This window comes from Plectropomus leopardus, chromosome 2 (assembly GCF_008729295.1).
Source record: "Plectropomus leopardus isolate mb chromosome 2, YSFRI_Pleo_2.0, whole genome shotgun sequence".
NCBI classification, from domain to species: Eukaryota; Metazoa; Chordata; class Actinopteri; order Perciformes; family Serranidae; genus Plectropomus; species Plectropomus leopardus.
Genome location: NC_056464.1, coordinates 276152 through 297114, shown reverse-complemented (window position 1 = coordinate 297114; position 20963 = coordinate 276152). Strand labels below are relative to the sequence as shown.

Here is a 20963-nt window from a genome sequence, read left to right as displayed (position 1 = left end):
ATCCTCCTAGACGTAACTGTTGCATTTGATACCATATCACACCCCATACTCATTAATCGTTTAACTTCAAATGGTGTCTCCAGTACAGTGTACACCTGGTTCAACTCATTCATTTCCACCCACTCTCAATTCGTCCAGCTCCACAATCACTCATCCTATTCCTCCCCGTCAACTCTGGTGTTCCCCAGGGCTCAGTCCTTAGCCCACTCTCTTCATCATTTACTACCTTGTCTGGGTGTCATCATTGATGACACCCAGACAACTACCCTCTCCTACTCTGCTCATATCGCCAATGTCACCCGGTCTGCCTATTTCCACCTGCGCAATATTAATCGACTCCGCCCTTCACTAACTCCCCAAAGTACTGCCACCCTCATTCATGCACTAGTTACTTCCCGGTTAGACTACTGCAATTCCCTTCAGTTTGGCCTGGCTCAAAAAAACATCCATAAACTTCAATTGGTCCAGAACACTACTGCTTGTATTCTTACCAGAACCCCCTCTTCTGGACACATCACACCCATCCTCGGACAACTCCACTGGCTCCTGGTCTACCAGTGCTTTCTACAATATCCTCCTCCTGACTTTCAAAGCCCTTCACAACATCACTCCTCTATACCTGACCGACCTCCTACAACCATACACTCCCTCCCGATCACTGCGCTCCTCCTCTGCCAACCTCATCTCCATCCCTCCTGCCCTTTTGTCCTCCATGAGGGCTAGAGCCTTCAGTCGCTCTGCTCCCATCCTTTGGAACTCTCTCCCACCTGACATCCGCGCCATTTACACCCTCTCTATATTTAAATCCAGGCTCAAAACTCACCTCTTCAGCAACGCTCACTCACTCTAATTTACACTGTTATATTTTAATTGCTGTAATTTAGCTGTTAATTGCCTCATTTCACTTTTGTTCTTTGTAACTTTTTTGTAGTTTTTACGTTGTGTTCCTGTAAGGTATCCTTGAGTGCTCTGAAAGGCGCCCACAAATAAAATGTATTATTATTATTTTGTCGGTACAGTGTTTAACATTCACTCCAAATATGAATGATGAAGGCACCAGGTTTTCAGTCCATTGGTCCATCATTGCACTCCTTTAACACTGTTAAATTGTTAAATCAAATATAAAATGTACTGGCACTTTGTCGTATTTTTTTTTTTTTTGTATGTTTTGTTAATTGAATTAATTAATATTAGTGAACACAACACTAATTGAACCAACAAGATTTACTTTAGCATAACAGACAAATCCTATATGAGTTAATTCAAAAAGACTGACATAATCATAACAGGCAAGACCTATAGTAGTTCATACAACAAGGTTAAATTATGATGTTTTAAATTGTTTGACTAATGTAAACTACACTTTGACTAGACTAGATACAAAAAATTGAATTCAACAAGAAGCATATGAATTGAATTAAAATAATAACATGATGTTTCGCCCACAAATCTATATGTTGTTCAAATAACGAAATCAGTTCCAATTTCAGTCAAAATCAAATTTAACCCTACCTGCCTTGCCACATGTGGTTGCAAAGATAATGCAACCAAACCAAACTAAATGAAATAGGGGATGTGGTGTAAGGTCCAAAGTCAGTGATGGAGAGTGAGAGGGAAGAAATTGGGATGGCTCATCTTAAATGCATCCTAGATGGACTGGCAAAGGCTGTGGCAGAGCCAGGGGGCGTTCACACTAATTTTAGGGCATCTGTCCTCTGATAGTGTCATGGTAGTATTATGTAATTTAAATGTCAGTAGTAAATATAACTTGACATTGAATAAACTAATCATTTCTTGCTTTTTTTTCCTGATTGATGAAAAAAACCCATATTTATTCCACTAGTATCCTCAGTTTCATTATGAATTATCACGGTAGGATTATTTTAAAAAAAATGTAATTCCACTACAGCTTACTGAATACATGCCTTAAAATGTAATTTGTAACATTTTCCATCAGATCATGTTAAACTAACAGATTCTATAGATATGGATTACTTTTGGAATACTTCAAAATTGTATTGCTGAGATAATTTGTCTATCCTCAAGTGGAAAACTTAGAACAGTGTCCTGGTTGTGCATGTCCTTTGCCATTGTGTGGCAGGTGCTCTGCACATACTACGTGGGATATTTGTGTCTCATATGAATTTTAGTCTGTGTCCTAACAACACGTGAGTATCTTTCTGTCCACACTGACTTTGTTAATGATACACCTCTGTTACATCATGTAGACAAATATTGAAGGCTGCCTATCAGCTGTATGCTCAACTAGAGACATAACCCTTCAAAGATGGGCAAGTACTTGCTATCTTTCCACATTTATATTTTCAAACAGAAAACAAGGGTTATATTGTGATATCTACAGAAAATGACAAACAATACGGCAGGAGGTTGTTATCATCGATGGTCATTAGACAGAAACCTTCCAGGTGAACTTTTTCCAGCCAGCTGATCCCTTATTTAGGTTTTTTTATTGGAATTAAATTAAATCACGGGGCAAAGCTAATCACTTCTATGGATATAGAGTTTAACTTTAAACTCAATAACTCCAGTCTGATATTGACTGTATTTATTTTAAGGCTTTATACATACACACACACACACATATATATATTTATATGTGTGTGTGTGTGTGTGTGTAACAGACTATAAAATACTTGGTTAAATTATAGCAAAGTGGTGCAGTATTGTATATGGGCTGGCCTTAAGGAATGCACTGTGGTCAGTTATGTTCTCTATCTATCTCTCTGATTTGTAAGACTTTTAATGTTAATACCTTGCATTTTTCGGTGTAATTCACTTTGACTTGTGAGTTTTGATATGTCTCCCATCATTTATCTTTATGCATACCACATGACAGAAGACATAACTGATTTATGCCCTTCGTTTTTCATTCTTCCTCCTCATGACACTGTTAGTTCTCCATACTCAAAGGCATGGATTTGGTTTCAACTTTACAGGAAGTTCAACAGACAAACCAGCAAGAGTGACCATCATGTGCTGGTAGGACCAGCTAAATCATCCAAAATGATAACACATAACTCCAATCCTGAATACCACTATGTCTTCATCACTATCAACCCCAACCAGTATCATACTTGTTCTGAGGTCCAAAGATAAAAAACGAGCTGGCCTCTGGCATTGGCACTGCTTCCTCCTTTAACTGCAGATCTGCCATTGGACGAGGTCTAGGGCTTTCTGGGATCTCAGGATCTTCCTCCTCATCATCACCTAGCCAACAGAAAGAGTAAATAATTAGTAGAGACCTTCCCTCTGAGATTCGGGAAGTATGATTAACAATACCTAATAGGGGCATTGGGATTTACCAGGAAAGTCTGCTGGAGGAAAAGGGTCTTTGATCTCATTGACATTGGACTCAAACTCGTCAATTTTGAGCTGCAAATTTTAAAATCAAGTAGTTTAAAGGTAGTAAAGAGAAAGAAAAAGCTGTTATATTGTTGAATTTACATGGTTGATGAAGTCTTTGGATGTCTCACCTTGGCAGTTGTAGGGATGCCCTCTACACCTTTGGCTCTTTGCTCAGCCAACTTCTTTGCCAGATTTGCTTTCTCTTCTGACATCTTGCCAGGCATGTTGGCCCTATACATCATATAGAATACAGAATATCAACAGAAGTGTTGTTTGTTTGTGTTGTGAAAACAAATTGCAGTTCTTTAAACCTTGACTTTAATTTAAATGCGTTACCTTGATAGGGTAGATACAAAACAACATAGTTCTAATACAGAGTATGAGGTTGATGTATTTCACAGAAAGTTTATAGCTATTGCTAATTTTCATCTTTTGTCCCTAGTTGGGCTTTTAAATTCAGACCCACAGTAAAGTTTCAAACAACATAACAAACTATAAACATCGTGTTCTGACTAAAACAAGAGCATTTCTGTTTTTAAGACAGGAGAACCAACTGTTACCTACTGTTACTACACTAAAAATAACCAACACATTTTAACATTCATTGGACGGGTGCTCAATAATATACATTCATTGGACAGATGCTCATTCATTTACATTAATTGGATAGGTGCTAATTAATTTACATTCATTGGAGAGATGCTCACTGACTTAAGTCCAAATCTGTGCTGGGCCACACACTTCAGTCACAACACTGTTACTATGGTCAATTGCAGAAACCTTTTGGAGACAAGTTTCAATGGCTTAGTCAACAATATCAAGTGAATTTGCTAATATATGGACAAACTGTCATTGATTTATAACCAAACTTGAAAAAAGGCCATTTCACTTGTTTCAAACTTGTGACACCCCTGTTAAGCAATTTTATAATAATTTTTCACATGAGGTTTAACATTTTCAAAACATATCCTGCAAGTTTTGTGATGACTGGAAAAACAATTTTGATTTATAGTCTGATTTGTGCTTTGCCATGCCCATTTTTTTTCATCTGTGGTGCCCCCTAGCGGTTGAATTGAATTAAATGTTACGACTCTGTTTTGTGATGATTGGCGCAATGGTTATAGAGTTGTGTCTATTCATGTACTGAGCCACGCCCCCCTCCCTCTTAAATTTCATTGGTCAGTATTTTCAAAATTATCACCATGCAATTGATAACTTGTGATAACCTTTATCAAATGATTACCACCGAAAATGTAGTACAAATCTGACCTACAGTTTAGGAAGTGTCAAAAACATGTTTTTCAAAGACTTAAAAATGGCAGAAACTCTTTCAGGGGACATTGAGAGTTCTTATAGCTTTTTCAATGAGTGCATAGAGTTGGATTTGTTTGTCTAATTTCATGTCAATCGGACTTCTGGTGTGAAAGACATGGCCTTTCAAATACTGATTTTTTCAGCATAAGTTTTGCCCCATATGGCCAATTGGCATCATATTTGCATTTGCACACAACCTCAAATCATTGTTAAAAAAAACAAAAATAAAAAAAAGTGAATCTGTGAAAACATGTCTGAAGAAAAAGAAGAAAAAAATAAAATAAAATCACAATAGGGATTTAGCCCTTATGGCTTGAATCCCTAATAATAAATCAGCACAAGATCAATTAGGTTTCAGCCATTCAGGCTCTAACCCTTCAATATGGCCACAAGCAGAAATTGAGTTTCAAGTGAGCATGGATTATTAACAGTTGAAAGCTGCAAAGGCTCAAGACCTTTGACTATTTACAATATCTGCACAAAGAACAACCAACAAGTTCTATGACAATCTGACAAAGGCTCATTACATCTAAATCTTTTGGAGCCACACCCTTCTTTGGCAACATTGTCACCCTCTTTTGGTCAATTGCAGAAACATTTGGGGACATGCTTCAATAGTTTACATAAAAATATCCACTGAGTTGGTTATGTTTGGTCTGAATGGTTAAATTTTATACCAGGCCAACGTATTTCTTTAGAACTAGTGGCATCCCCTTTTGAGCAGTTTCAAAATAATTTAACACACGTGGTTCAACATTGTTATGGACCTTATACTGCAAGTTTTTTAATGATTGGTCAAACAATTGCCTATTCAAAGTGTGATTTGTGTTTTGCCAAATACGTTCTTTTTTTCATTTATAGCCCTCACTAGTGGTAATTTTGAATGAAACATTTACTGTATGTTTTAGGTACTTGGATGGACATTTCCTTAATTATCAGCCCAAGTGTTGTGGAGTTAGGTTGATTTACAGCTACACCCCTTTTGAAGTTCATTTGTCAATACCTTAGAAAATCAATGACATATCAACAAGCTTTTCATAACTTTTGACAAGCTTGATCAAGTAATAATTCACAGAAAATATGGTACAAATCTGAGCAAAGGTTTAGAATTAAATTTGTACCTTATAAACAGAAGACACATGTTTTATATAGTGATCAATACTGGAAATGACTTTCAATAGAGCCAACAACAAGTAGCTTATTAAAAGTGAATTGCAGTTGCGATTTGCGGGTTGACAGATCGTTTTCAGGTCACTGATTAATACATGTGTTTCCGGGTTGGATGGGATGGGTTTGCTCTCATAGCAGGCCAAATTGAGGCGGGTTTTAAAAAATCCTGACCCACAGACATCACAAGATATAAAGTAACCCCCCGCCCCCACCCTGGAGACTCAGATCATATATCTGTTATGCTTTTTCCAGTGTACAGATAAAATGCTGTAAGACTGTAAGGAAGGAGATCAGAGTCTGGCCAGAGGGCTCAACATCAGCACTCCAGAACTGTTTTGAATGTACTGATTGGAGAATGTATAACGAGGCAGCTACAGGGGATCCTTATGGTGATGTAGAGGAATAAACTAAGACTGCGACCAGCTACATTGAAAACTGTATTGGTGATGTCACAGTTATCAAGTCCATCACAATTCAGGCGAATCAGACGCCATGGATGACGGCTGAAGTCTGAAAAAAGCTGAAAATCAGGGATGCTGCCTTCAGATCAGGTGACAGTGTAGCCCTCAGGTCTACAAGAACTGACCTTTCCCAAGCCATCAAGAAGGCAAAGTAGGCATATAGTGACAAGATAAAAGGTCATTTTTATGACTCAAGAGACAAGTGGCAGGGGATTCAAGCTATAACAAACTACAAAACAACACCACAAGCTGTGGTCGCCGACACCTCCCACCCCGACTGGCTGAATGATTTCTACGCCAGGTTTGAGGCATTGAATCCCATACCAGGGAGAAAAAAATCACCCCCACTGAGTCAACCCATGTAAAGCTGCTGGACCCAACAACATCCCTGGTCAGATGCTTAAAGACTATGCTGCTGGACTGGTCGGTGTCCCCACAGACATTTTTAACATGTCTCTTAAGCAGTCTGTTGTACCCACAAAGTTCAAAACTTCCACCATCATCCCTGTGCAAACCCAAAACATCATCTGTACCCTGCCTCAATGACTATCGGCCTGTAGCATTGACCGTTGTCATAATGAAATGCTTTGAAAGATTGATCATGAGTCACATCAACGCCAGCTTCCCACCCTAACTGGATCCCTTGCAGTTCCTTTAACACCATCATCCCACAGCAGCAAGTAGAGAAGCTCTCTCTGCTTGGTCAGAACACCTCTCTCTGCAACTGGATTTTGGACTTCTTGTCAGAAAGACCACAGACTTTCCATGTTGGCACCAGGATGTCACGTTCATCAAATTCACTGATGACACAGGCGTAGTGGGACTCATCAGAAATGATAATGAAACATCTTACAGACAGTAAGTGGGACAGCGGGTCAGTTGGTTGTCAGAGAAGAACCAGTCTCTTAATGTCAATAAGACTAAAGAGATAATTGTGGACTTCAGGTCAAAGGCTGAGCACTCCCTGCTGCACATCAGCGGCTCCCCAGTGGAGAAGTCAGCAGCACTAAATTCCCGGGTGTCCACATCACCGAGGATCTGCCCTGGACCATCAACACCACACACACCTGGTTAAGAGAGCACAGCACCTCCTCAGGAGGCTGAAGTGGAAGAGAATCAAGCAAGCTGCATCAGGTCCTGTTACAGCAGCTGCAGTGTGGCTGACAGAGAGGCTCTACAACGTGTAGTGAGGATGGCTGAGGTCATTGGGGTCCCACTCCAATCCATTGAGAACACTTTCAAAGAGAGATGCAGAATGAAAGCCCTCTGCATCGTGAATGACCCCTCCCATCCCTTTCATGGACTGTTTGATCTCCTGCCATCTGGCAGAAGATATACCGCCCCATACATTCTAAGAGAGCCAGAATGTGCAACAGCTTCCTGCCACGGGCCATATGACTGCTGAACTCTCTGTGACCTGCACAAGCATTAAATATCTTACCCTTTTTTGAGTTTTTTGTCAGGCATTTCAACTTTTAAATCAGGCACCTGTTTGCACTTTAAGAGTATTGCACTCTTAAAGTGCAATACTCCTAAACGTTGTTCAGTGTCTTTTCACTGTCTTTAGCTGTTTTCTTTTTTTTTTTTTTTTTTTTGCTCACTGGTCCAGAGGAACGTACTTACGCTCCACTATATGTGTTCTCACAGATATGGATGGAATGACAATTAATAAACTTAAACTCTTGTAGTTCTGACCCATTTTTGATTTGACACATTAGGTCCAGGTGGATCTGAAACACAGGGAATTCTTGTGTTTGCCTGCCAGAGGAAAGTCTGAGTAAAATAGACTGCCATCAACTGGAAGAAGAGCAGCCCCTGCCACACCAAAGGGTGGAGTATCTGAGAGTTATGCTAGACCCTGCAGCAGCCTGCAGGCCACTCTGTTGGAACAAAAATGGCAGACCTATGGCAAGCAGTTTGCAAACTGGCTTGCTGTGATGGTGATGCTGTAGACAGTCATGCAGGCACTTGGGTAATGGCAGCAGTCCACCCAGTGGTTCTGTCAGGGCACATGCAGCACCTGCAGAGGTGATTTGCCAGCCATTGCTCAGATGTCAAGAAGCACAAGCAATGCTTGGTTACTACCCTCCCTGCTCCCATGAACATTTAGTAAATTACCTCCACGTGTGCCGTTTTGGCCTAGGCCCTTTTTTAGACAAGTCCAAGGGAGCATTCTCTAGTGAGTGTACTTTTGGTAATTGGAAAAAGGTTGCTAATCTCATGTCGAGGAGTAGTTCCCTACAGGACAAGTGGAGGCTACACCCCAAGATGGTGAGCCAGAACTGGATTTGCATCGGGAAAGCAGAAATGGATCTGTAAGTCAGCTGATCCAACACTCACTGCCCACTATGGTCCTCCTTACAACAACAATACAGACATTGAGGAGTACACAGATACTCTTACTTCTCACATCAACAAATGCATCGATGATGCAAGAACACACACAAGAACCATCATCACCCAACCAAACCAGAAGCCATGGCTGACAGGAGAGGTCTACAGGCTGCTGAGGGCCAGGAATGCTGCCTTCAGAGCTGGTTACCCAACTCGTCTGAGAACAACAACAGCCAACAACAGCATCAGGAAACCAAAGCGAAAGCACACAAAGAAGCAAACTTGTCATTTCAAAGATAGCAGAAACACACAAAGTCTGTGGGAGGGAATCCAGACCATCAGGGACTACAAACCCTCACCACAGATCTGTGACAGCAACATCTCTCTACTCAATTATCTTAACAGCTTCTTTGCACAGTTTGAAGCACAGAACAACACACTTCCACACTTCCCCCTCCCCAAAACAAGGCTCTGTGCCAGTGTGAAGAGAACACTATCAACAATCAACACCCAAAAAGTTGCAGGACCAAATAACATTCCTGGTCGAGTGCTAAAGGATTGTGCAGAGGAGCTCAAGGATGTCTTCATGGACATCTTCAACACCTCTCTGAATCATTAAGTGCTTTGAATGGCTAGTCATGTCACATATTAAATCCACCCCCAACCTCCACCCTGGACCCATTCCAGTTTGCATACCGAGCCAACCGCTTAACCAAGGATGTCATCTGTTCTGCTGTTCATCTGGAAACTGGACCCGCTGGGGCTCAACCCCTCCCTATCAAGGTGGTTGCTGGACTTCCTCACTGAGAGGCCAGAAGTAGTATGGGTCAGCAACAACATCTCGAGCACCATCACACTGAGCACAGGAACCAACGGTTGTGTGCTCAGTCCCCTGCTCTTCAGCCTGCTGACCCATGACTGCACGCCAACCTTCAGCACCAACCACGTAGTAAAGTTTGCGGATGACACAACTGTAATAAGTTTGATGAGACAGACAGACTACAGAAAAGAGGTCAGCCTTCTAGCCACATGGTGTTGGGATAACAACCTCCTCTTAAACGTGAACAAGACGTCATCACTGTTTGGTACAAGAGCTGCATGGACTACATGGTCTCTCCGAGACATCAATAACATCCGCCTCACCTTCAAAGCAAACAGCATTGCCGGTGACTCCAGCCACCCCTCACATAGCCACTTCAGCCTCTTGCCTTCGGGGAGAAGGTAGCGAAGCCTCCGTGCCCGCTCCACCAGACTCATGAACAGCTTCATCCATCGGGCTGGCAGGAAGCTGAACTCTCTCTCTTGTCTTCCACCTCCCCTCTCTGCCCCCAAAACTCTGGACTCTGAACTCCCTCCCAACCCTTGTCAAACACACAAAAGAACAATCACCTTTAAATGATGCTGCGACTTCCTGTCTCATAAAATTGCACAAAAAACTACTTCACTATAAACTCTGTTTCTGCTGCTGTGTTGTATATAACACATTACCTCATACAAATGAAAAAAAAAACTGCTTTTTTGCACTCACCATACTGCACGATATTGCACACGTGAATATGTATATAGCAAATGTATGTTGATATATATATACATCATGTCTATATTTTCTTCTTTTTACCACTGAGTGATGCGAGGACCCTCTTGAAATGCAAGGAATTATTAGGGCCCAAGCACTGAATGGTGCAAGGACCCTCTTGAAACTGAAGGAATTCTTCTTATTATTAGGGTGGCCCGAGCATCGAAAGCTGTGAGGACCCTCTTAAAACTGAATGAATTATTAGGGCTAAAGCACAGAGTGGTGCGAGGACCCTACTGAAATTTAATATTGTCCATTTTTGTTGAACTATGTTCCTGTGACACCACAGCAAATTCTGATGTTGTGGCATGACATCAAAAACTGTCATAACTTGACTCCAGATGGTCAAATCTTAATAAAATTTCACACATTTGATGAGAATCCAGGCCTGAAGACATCTGCAATTTTGAACCACAGTCATAGCGCCTCCTAGTGGTAACAGGAAGTTACTTTTTTTTACACTTTGAGTCTTCCCCAAGAGCAACTTAACCCCAGTGACCTCATATTCAGTATTAATACTGCAAAGACTTTCATGATACAAGGAAAACAAAACTTGAGTTTCCATCACACACTGTTGGCATGTTAACAAACTATTCGCCATAAAACAGAAAGCACTTTGTGAGGGGCTACCAAATATGTCTAGAACCATCAGCAATCCTAAATTGTAATATCTGATATGATTTTTTCGCATTGATGTGCAAAAATGGCTCTTGAGCGCTACCTAGAAAATTTCAACGAAAGAAAGTTATGTTTGAGGGGCTAAAGATGCTTAAAAACTCACAAAAACTGGCAGACACATCAATAGTCTTATGATGTGTTATTTGATATGATTTTTTTTTTGCTGTGATGTGCCAAAATGTACTCTCTAGCGCCACCTACTAATTTTCAATGAAGCAGCCCCTGCAAACCATTTAACCTAGAGCTACAAAACTTAAAAAAACTTGTGTAAAAGCCCAAGACCTACAAAAAAAGCCTCTTGGAGCCATGGGGCCCGAGCACCGAACGGTCCGAGGACCCTCTTGAAACTGAAGGAATTCTTATTACTAGGGCCCTCGCACTGAACGGTGTGAGAACCCTCTTAAAACTGAAGGAATTATTATTAGGGCCCGAGCACCAAACAGTGCGAGAACTCTCTTGAAACTGAAGGAATTATTATTATTAGGGCCCAAGCACTGAACGGTGCGAGGACCCTCTTGAAACTGAAGGAATTATTATTAGGGCTCCAGCACCAAACGGTGCGAGGACCCTCTTGAAACTGAAGGAATTCTTCTTATTATTAGGGCCCGAGCATCAAACGGTGCGAGCACCCTCTTGAAACTGATGGAATTCTCATTATTATTATTATTTTTCTCCCAAATGAATTGCCTTTTTGTGAGGGCTTTAACATATTCACAAAGTCATGAAACTTTGAAGACTCATCAGGTCTGGTGAAAAATTTGATATTTTAATGGTCTAGTGTGTGGGTGGGAGGAAATGTAGCAGTTGCGCCTCCTACTGACTTTGGAGGCCTGTGCAACACCCCAGAACCTACAAAAAAGTCTCCCGTAAAACCAACAGGAAGTCAGCCATTTTGATTTGAAGTTGTAATTTTGGTGTATTTTTGGCCATTTTCAGGGGTCATAAACTTGAGAACTTGTCCTAAAGCTTTTATCAGATTGACTTAGAATGTTATGGATACCTTCTTAAAAAAAACTTAATGATGCCTCCCTCTGAGGTATAAGTTTACCATGAACGCTGTTGCCATGAAGACCTAGTGGTTACAGCCAAAGAGGAAGCTGTTGTGACTTCACTTTGCATCAACTGTTTGGCCACAAATTCCACAGTTGTGATCAGGCTGCAGCCCTGAACACATCAACATGTCACTGAACTATGATACTCACTGCGCCACCTTCTTCCAACAGGAAGTACCCCTCGTACCACAACTATCCTTTGATTTTCATGAAATGTACATGTTTTGGTCTACAAATGATGTAGACCACTATGACATAGATTTTGTGTGTCCAGAGGAAGTCATTCGCCATGTGAAATATCTCACTCAAGGGTCCAAAGTCTCTGAATACTTTTTCAGACTTTTAATTAAATGGATGATTGCATCACTCAGAGACCTGTCAGTAGCCTCGACTTGCATTGGGGTGCAAGAGCCCGTTCATCGCTGCTTGCAGCTTTAATTAGGGCCCAAGCACCGAACGGTGCGAGGACCCTCTTGAAACTGAAGGAATTCTTATTAGGACCTGAGCACCAAACGGTGCGAGGACCCTCTTAAAACTGAAGGAATTATTATTATTATTATTATTATTATTGCTTCCCTATTTTTTTTCTCTCAAATGAATTGCCTTTTTGAGGGCTTTAACATATTCAAAAAGTCATGAAACTTTGGTCTCGTGTGTGGGTGGTAGGAAATCAGTTGCGCTACCAACTGATTTTCAATAAAGCAGCCCCCCCAGCAGCACGTTTTACCTAGAATTATGAAACTTTGGAGGCCTGTGCAACACCCCAGTACCTACAGAAAAGTCTTTGCATCTTTGCGAAAGGCGTTACCGAAGTCGGGTGGACGATTTTTCAATGTTTCGACATGACATCAAAAACTGTTGCAACTTCACCCCAGATGGTCAGATCTTTACAAAATTTTATCTGAAAAGAGTCCAGGCCTGAAGACATCTGCAGTGCAATTTTGAATCTTACTCATAGTGCCACCAATTTGTAGCAGGAAGTTACTTTTTTTACTCTTTGATTTTTCCCCTGTAGCAGGTTAACTTAATTGACCTAATTTTCAATTAGAATACTGTAAAGACCTTCATGATGCACAGAAATTACACTTTTGCGTCATCATCAAACGCTGTTGCCAAAGTAACACATTATTCGCCATAAAATAGGAGCACTTTTTGAGAGGCAAGGCATGCACCAATCTTCACCAAACTTCACGTTTGATGACTGTCTTGTCCTGAACACATCTACATGACAACCATTATCATTACTTTTAGTGCTCCCTACTGGCAACATGAAATTTCATGGAAATTACATGCTTTCTTCTTTGATGGAATGCTCCTACAGATTGCATAGGATTGACTTCAAATCTGGTGACAAAACCTTTAAGACCTCAATGATGCCTCCTTCTGAAGTATCGATTTTCCATGAACACTGTTGCCATGGAGACCCAGTGGTGGCCACCAAAAAGGAAGTTACTGTAACTTCACTTTACATCAACCAATTGGCCCTAGATTTCACAGTTGTGGTAAGGCTGCAGCCCTTAACACCTCAACATGTCCTTTAATATGATACTCACTCACCTCGTACCACAACTATCCTTTGATTTTCATGAAGTTTACATGTTTTGTTTGACAAATGATGTAGACCAAGATGCAACAGATTTTGTGTGTCCAAAGGAAGTAATTCACCATGTGAAATATCTCCTTCAAGGGTCCAAAGTCTCTACATACTTTTTCCAAGTTTCACTGAAATGGATGATTGCATCACTCTGAGTCCCTACAGTAGCCTTGACTTGTGTGGGGGTGAGAGGGCACATTCATTATTTCATCAAATGAATTGCTTTTTTGAGGGCTTTATCATACTCGATAACTCATGAAACTTGGCATGCTTATGGGGACTGGTGAAAATTTTTGTTTTTTTTATAGGTGTCATGTATAGGTGTCAAAAAATGAGCTCAGTAGCACCCACCAAAATGCCAGCCCCAGCAAACCATTTCATGTAAAGGGATGAAAATTGAGAAATGTCAAAGATCATCCCAAGATGAACAAAAAAGCCTCTTGGAGCCATACTCTAAACCCAGAGGAAGTCTGGCATTTTCAATTCTTTGCGATTTCATGGTGTTGGAATTTGAAACAATAGTCCTACAGATTTCAACGGATTGTCTTCAAAATTTGGAAATCGCACCTTCAGATGTGGACAACCCTAGATTGCAACCAGTTTTGGTTTTTGATCAACAGTGTGGAAGTTATGGGGCCAAGAATTTACATGTTTCGCCACCAAACAGGAAGTTGTTTTTAACTGAGTTGTACATGATCCAATCTGCCCCAAACTTCACGTTTGATGAAAGTTCTGCCCTGAACACATATGACAGTTTCACATGATAGTGAGAGCACCACCTATTGACACAGGAAAGACAAAGTTTTACACAAAGAGGTCCAGCTCCTAGCAGGTTTACACGATTGATATCAAAATTGTCACAAAAATCATTAAGATGTTGGTGATGCTTGAAAATGAATATTCTGTTGAATGGCGTTCTCGTGACGCCACAGCGAATTTTGATGTTGCAACATGACATCAAAAACTGTCATAACTTGACCCAAGCTGGTCAGATCTTAACACAATTTCACACATTTGATAAGAGTCTTGGCCTGAACACATCTGTAGCACAAATTTGATTTTATTTTCACAGTCATAGTGCCACCTAGTGGTAAAATAATGTTACTTTTTTTACACTTTAATGTGTGTCCTGTGGCAGGTTCACCCGAGCAACCTCAAATGCTTTCATAATACTGCAGACTTTCATGATGCACAGAAAAAAAACTTTTGAGTTTTCATCAAACACTGTTGCCATAATTACGCACTATTCGCCACAAAAACAGGAAGCACTTTTTGAGGGCCAAGGCATGCACCAATACTCACCAAAAGTGACACAGACATCAAAAGTCCTAAATTGTGATATCTGATGAGGGTTTTTTTTGCATTAATGTGAAAAAATGGTTCTTGAGTGCCCCGCAAACCGTTTAACCTAAAGCTACGAAAACTTATGCAAAAGCCCAAGACTTACAAAAAGGCCTCTTTGACCCATGCCCTTAACACAACAGAAAGTCTGCCAATTTTAATTTTATTTAAATTATTTTTTTTTCAATTTCTGCTACAGCCCGACTGATTGTTCAATATACATTTATTATCACTTGATATAAGCCTTATACAGACAAAATGGAGCAAATCAGCCTTGGCTCATATTTTGTCCCATATGTGCTGATACAAAAACTCTGTTCACAGACCATATAATTCAGGAAATGATGCTCAGGTGTTTCAGAAATAGTTGCATTTTATGGTTTGTCCAGGAGATAGAGCTCTTACTCCATTGTTTACCATCATCTCAGCACTTTAAAAGCAGCAGATTAGCGCAAATACAGCCAATCACACAAGCTGCCTGCTTCCCTGTTTCACACCTCTAGCAGCTGCAGCTTTGACTCTACCTCACACACACACACACACACACACACACACACACACACACACACAGAGAGAGAGAGTCAGAGAGAGACGGAGTCAGAGTGCACTCTTACTCCATTGTTCAACTACTTTCAGCACTCAAGGACATTGTGACAGAGAGCGTTGCAGAATAGTGGACGGTGGTGCAGTCAGTCAGAGTGTTTTTAGGGTAAGCAACATTGAAATACATATTGTTATGTTAAAAAACAATGGCCTCATCTTTCTGCAAACAAACAAGATTCTACAATTCTACAATTTTACAATTTCATTTAGCAGACGCTTTATCCAAAGCGACGTACAACACAAGCAAGAATTTAGACTTAAGGAAAAAACCCTTAGTAAGTGCAAAAAGTGCTTCAGGTGTGATTGGTCACAGGTATTGCCGTCTAGTGGCAGAAGAAGTGCCGCACACCCCCCTTTTTTTTTTGGAAACCAGGGTACCAGGGTACAGGAGGAGAGAACTACCAAACAGCTGACTTTATTGTATTTAGCAATTTTTCAGACCCTCTTAGCAGTGTTATTTTAAAGCAGCAACGAGAGACAAATTTAGACTTATTTAGATCATCAGGAAAAAGGAGAAATATACTGTCATTTTTTTCCCATGTTTGTTGCTGTGAGTAAGTCCACAAAAGCGCTCTAAGTGGTAGATCACAAAGCACACACACAACACAACACACACACACACACACACACACACACACACACACACACACACACATACACGCACCTTCTAAAGTGACTTAGCTCATCACCAGCCTAAGCAGTGTTGCCCTTTCTAAGAGAGACACGGCCACATCATTCGGAGTCCAGCAATAGCCCCGCTTGCAGCTTTAATCTTATACAGTGTTTTGTTCTTAATGTCCTTGAAGGGTAGTACATTTATTCACAGTGTATTATAGACCCAGTTCAAAAATTGAAATTGGAATTTCAAAATTTATCAAGAAAGAAACCTTCTTACAAAAAAAATGTCATATGCACCAGCACAGCCAAAAAGATTGCAAAAAACAAATGAAAAATGATCTATTTGGACAAAAATGTCCATAATGATCCCAGAGGCTTAGGATCATGACAGTCCTCAAGCAACATATTTTAAGAATCTTCAAATGAGATTTTATACATGTTGCAGGATGAAATGCCTCATCCCCTGCTCTAATGCAAGTGTGCTCCCGGTCACTTTTGTGACCGGGAGCCTATATTACTCTGTATTTTAATTCTCACCTTGGTAATGATGTAATAGGCTATTTTTTACCACGTTGTCCTCCTTTATAACATGCATGAAACAATGTGATGAGTAGGCACGGGGCAAGATAGGCATGATTAAGATAATAACGATAACAATAATAACATTAATAATAATAATTATTATAAATGATCAGAATTTTAATACTCAGAATTTATGGCGCACTTTTTAAGATCCACATTACAAAGGGCTTTAAGAAGGCGGCAAATAATGTTTTTTAAATAATTAATAAACAAAACAATTACAAAAAACATTTTTCTGCATAAAAGCCAAACAGTGAGGATGTGCTTCTTGTAGTCCATCATCTGAACCATAGCCATTATATCTATGATGTGAACATTGTAGTTTGATCACAGCAGACCCCATTAATAACATCCCGTCGCATCATCACAGAGCCGCAGAGAAGTGCAGCCAGATTCTCTAAATACATGACGGGAAGCGAGGCTGACCCGACTTGGACCGGGAGCTGTTCCTCTACCAAGCCTTCTTTTGGCTAATGTCAGGTTGCAAGAGAATAAAGTGGATGAGATGTGATTGAGGCTCACTAAGCAACGGGAAATCAGAGATTACTCTGCGCACATCTTTACAGAGACATGGTTAACCCCCATCATCCTGGATCAAGCTGTTGCACTGGTCCTAGTCCTGGCCTTGTTGGGAGCCATAAGGACACAAGACTCTACCTTGTACATAACTGCCCCACCAGTACACTACTGTGCCCTGCAACAATATCATTTCTTCTGAGGAAACTTTGAGAGCTTGTGGGTAAGGTACATACAATGTTACCGCAACTTGCATTGTTTGATCCCAGCTAGTGACCTCTGTTGCATGTCAGCCCTCTTTCCCAGTAAATGTTTTCTGTTTTTACCTTTACTGTCACTATCCAATAAACAAAAAATCATTTGTTCTCAAAAGAGAAGCTGGGGTGGGTGTAAAACAAAAAACAAACAACCAATGGATTATGGAGCAATACAAAATTGTGGTCTGGAGATTTGTTGGTTAATTTTCCTATATGGCAGAGGCCAGGAGTATGCCACATGCCTGAGCTACACGTGCCCTTATCTATAAATGATGATCTGAGATGTTTTTTATTTTGCACAAAGCATCAGCCCCTCCCTGAGGTACCACCTTATCGTGGTGGAGGGGTTTGCGTGTCCCAGTGATCCTAGGAGCTCAGTTGTCGGGGGCTTTATGTCACTGGTAGGGTCACCCACGGCAAACAGGTCCTAGGGGAGGGACCAGACAAAGTGTAGCTCACAAGACCCTTATGATGAAGACAACAAATAGTCCAGAGTTTCCCTCGCCCAGATGCGGGTCACTGCCCCCCCCCCCCCCCCCCCCCCCCCCCCCCCCCCCCCCCCCCCCCCCCCCCCCCCCCCCCGGAGCCAGGCCTGGGGGTGGGGCTCGATGGTGAGCGCCTGGTAGCCAGGCCTTTACCCATGGGGCCCGGCTGGTCACAGCCCAAAGAGGTGACATGGGACCTCCTGCCCATGGGCTCACCACCCGTAGGAGGGGCCATAGGGGCCGGGTGCCATGTGAGTTGGGCGGCAGCCGAAGGCGGGGACCTTGGCGGTCCGATTCTCGGCTGCAGAAGCTAGCTCTGGGGGACGTGGAATGTCACCTCTCTGGTGGGGAAGGAGCCTGAGCTGGTGCGCGAGGTTGAGAAGTTCCGACTAGATATAGTCGGCCTCACCTCGATGCACAGCATGGGCTCCGGAACCAGTCTTCTTGAGAGGGGATGGACTCTCTTCCACTCTGGAGTTGCCACTGGTGAGAGGCGCCGGGCAGAGGTGGCAATACTTATTACCCCCCGGCTCGGTGCCTGTATGTTGGAGTTTACCCCAGTGAATGAGAGGGTGGCCTCCCTCCGCCTTCGGGTTGGGGGACGGATCCTGACTGTTGTTTGTGCCTATGGTCCAAACGGCAGTTCAGAGTATCCACCCTTTTTGGAGTCCTTAGAGGGGGTGCTGGAAAGTGCTCCCTCTGGGGACTCCCTCGTTCTGCTGGGGGACTTCAACGCTCACATTGGCAATGACAGTGAGACCTGGAAGGGTGTGATAGGGAGGAATGGCCCCCCCCGATCTGAACCCAATTGAACCCAGATTGTCCATAACGAACACCATGTTCAAGCATAAGGGTGCCCATATGTGCACTTGGCATCAGGACACCCTAGGCTGCAGTTCAATGATCGATGTCATATCATTGGAATTGCAGCCGTATGTCTTGGACACTCGGGTGAAGAGAGAGGGGCAAAGCCGTGGTGAGTTGGCTCTGATGGCGGGGGAGGACGCCGGTCAGACCTGGCAGATCCAAACGCATTGTGAGGGTCTGCTGGGAACGTCTGGCAGAGTCTCCCGTCAGAAAGAGCTTCAACTCCCACCTCCGGGAGAGCTTCGACCATGTCCCGGGGGAGGCAGGTGACATTGAGTCCAAGTGGGCCATGTTCCATGCCTCCATTGCTGAGGTGGCCAGACCTGGCAGTCCAAACGCATCGTGAGGGTCTGCTGGGAACGTCTGGCAGAGTCTCCCGTCAGAAAGAGCTTCAACTCCCACCTCCGGGAGAGCTTCGACCATGTCCCGGGGGAGGCGGGGGACATTGAGTCCAAGTGGGCCATGTTCCATGCCTCCATTGCTGAGGTGGCCAGACCTGGCAGATCCAAACACATTGTGAGGGTCTGCTGGGAACGTCTGGCAGAGTCTTCCGTCAGAAAGAGCTTCAACTCCCACCTCCGGGAGAGCTTCGACCATGTCCCCGGGGGAGGCGGGGGACATTGAGTCCAAGTGGGCCATGTTCCATGCCTCCATTGCTGAGGTGGCCGACCTGTGCTGTGGCTGTAAGGTGGTCGGTGCCTGTCGGGGCGGCAACACCCAAACCCGCTGGTGGACACCGGCGGTAAGGGGTGCCGTCAAGCTGAAGAAGGAGTCCTATTGGGCCTTCTTGGCCTGTGGGACTCCGGAGGCAGCAGACAGGTACTGACAGGCCAAGCGGAATGCAGCGGCGGCGGTCGCTGAGGCGAAAACCTGGGCATGGGAGGAGTTCGGTGAGGCCATGGAAAACAACTTCTGGACGGCTTCGAAGAGGTTCTGGACCATCATCCGGCGCCTCAGGAAGGGGAAGCAGTGCTTTGTCAACACTGTGTATGGTGGGAACGGGGCGCTGCTGACCTCGACTCAGGATGTTGTGGATCGGTGGAAGGAATACTTCGAAGACCTCCTCAATCCCACCGACACACCTTCCGGTGAGGAAGCAGGGCTGGGGACTCGGGCTCCTCTATGTTTGGTGCTGAGGTTGCCGAAGTGGTCAAAAAGCTCCTCGGTGGCAGGGCCCCGGGGGTGGATGAGGTCCGCCTGGAGTCCTCAAGGCCCTGGATGTTGTGGGGCTGTCATGGCTGACACAACTCTGCAACATTGCGTGGACATCGGGGGCAATGCCCTTGGACTGGCAGACTGGGGTGGCGGTCCCTCTTTTTAAGAAGGGGGACCGGAGGTTGTGTGTTCCAACTACAGGGGGATCACACTCCTCAGCCTCCCTGGTAAGGTCTATTCAGGGGTACTGGAGAGGAGGGCCCGCCGGATAGTCGAACCCCGAATTCAGGAGGAGCAATGCGGTTTTCACCCTGGTCGTGGAACTGTGGACCAGCTCTGGACCCTTGGCAGGGTCCTTAAGGGTGCATGGGAGTTTGCCCAACCAGTCCATATGTGCTTTGTGGACTTGGAGAAGGCAATCGACCGTGTCCCTCGGGGAGTCCTGTGGGGGGTTCTCCGAGAATATGGGGTTTCGGACCCCCTAATACAGACTATCTGTTCCCTGTATGACCGATGCCAGAGCTTGGTCCGCATCGCCGGCAGTAAGTTGAACTCGTTTTCAGTGAGGGTTGGACTTCACCAAGGCTGCCCTTTGTCACCGATTCAGTTCATAACTTTTATGGACAGAATTTCTAGGCGCAGCCAGGGTGTTGAGGGGGTCCAGTTTGGTGACCTCAGGATTGGGTCTTTGCTCTTTGCAGATGATATGGTCCTGTTGGCTTCATCAGGCCATGACCTTCAGCTCTCACTGGATTGGTTCGCAGTGTGAAGCAGCCAGGATGAGAATCAGCACCTCCAAATCCGAGGCCATGGTTCTCAGCCGGAAAAGGGTGGAGTGCCCCCTCCGGATCGGGGACGAAGTCCTGCCTCAAGTGGAAGAGTTTAAGTACCTCGGGGTCTTGTTCACAAGTGAGAGAAGGATGGAGCGGGAGATCGACAGGCGGATCGGTGCAGCATCTGCAGTAATGCGGACTCTGCACCAATCTGTCGTGGT

General features: G+C 43.4%; 1 protein-coding gene across 1 annotated transcript in view; it reads right to left on the bottom strand.

Moving 5' to 3' along the window:
• Positions 1-3073: 3073 nt before the first annotated feature.
• The window catches only part of LOC121950059 (dihydropyridine-sensitive L-type skeletal muscle calcium channel subunit alpha-1-like), a 73369-nt gene continuing 55479 nt past the window's right edge, over positions 3074-20963 (bottom strand). The window contains exons 11-13 of the mRNA XM_042495974.1: positions 3495-3597; positions 3324-3393; positions 3074-3228 (exon numbers count right to left, since the gene is read on the bottom strand). Coding sequence (XP_042351908.1) covers positions 3074-3228; positions 3324-3393; positions 3495-3597 — 328 coding nt within the window. The remainder of the gene's footprint in view (positions 3229-3323; positions 3394-3494; positions 3598-20963) is intronic.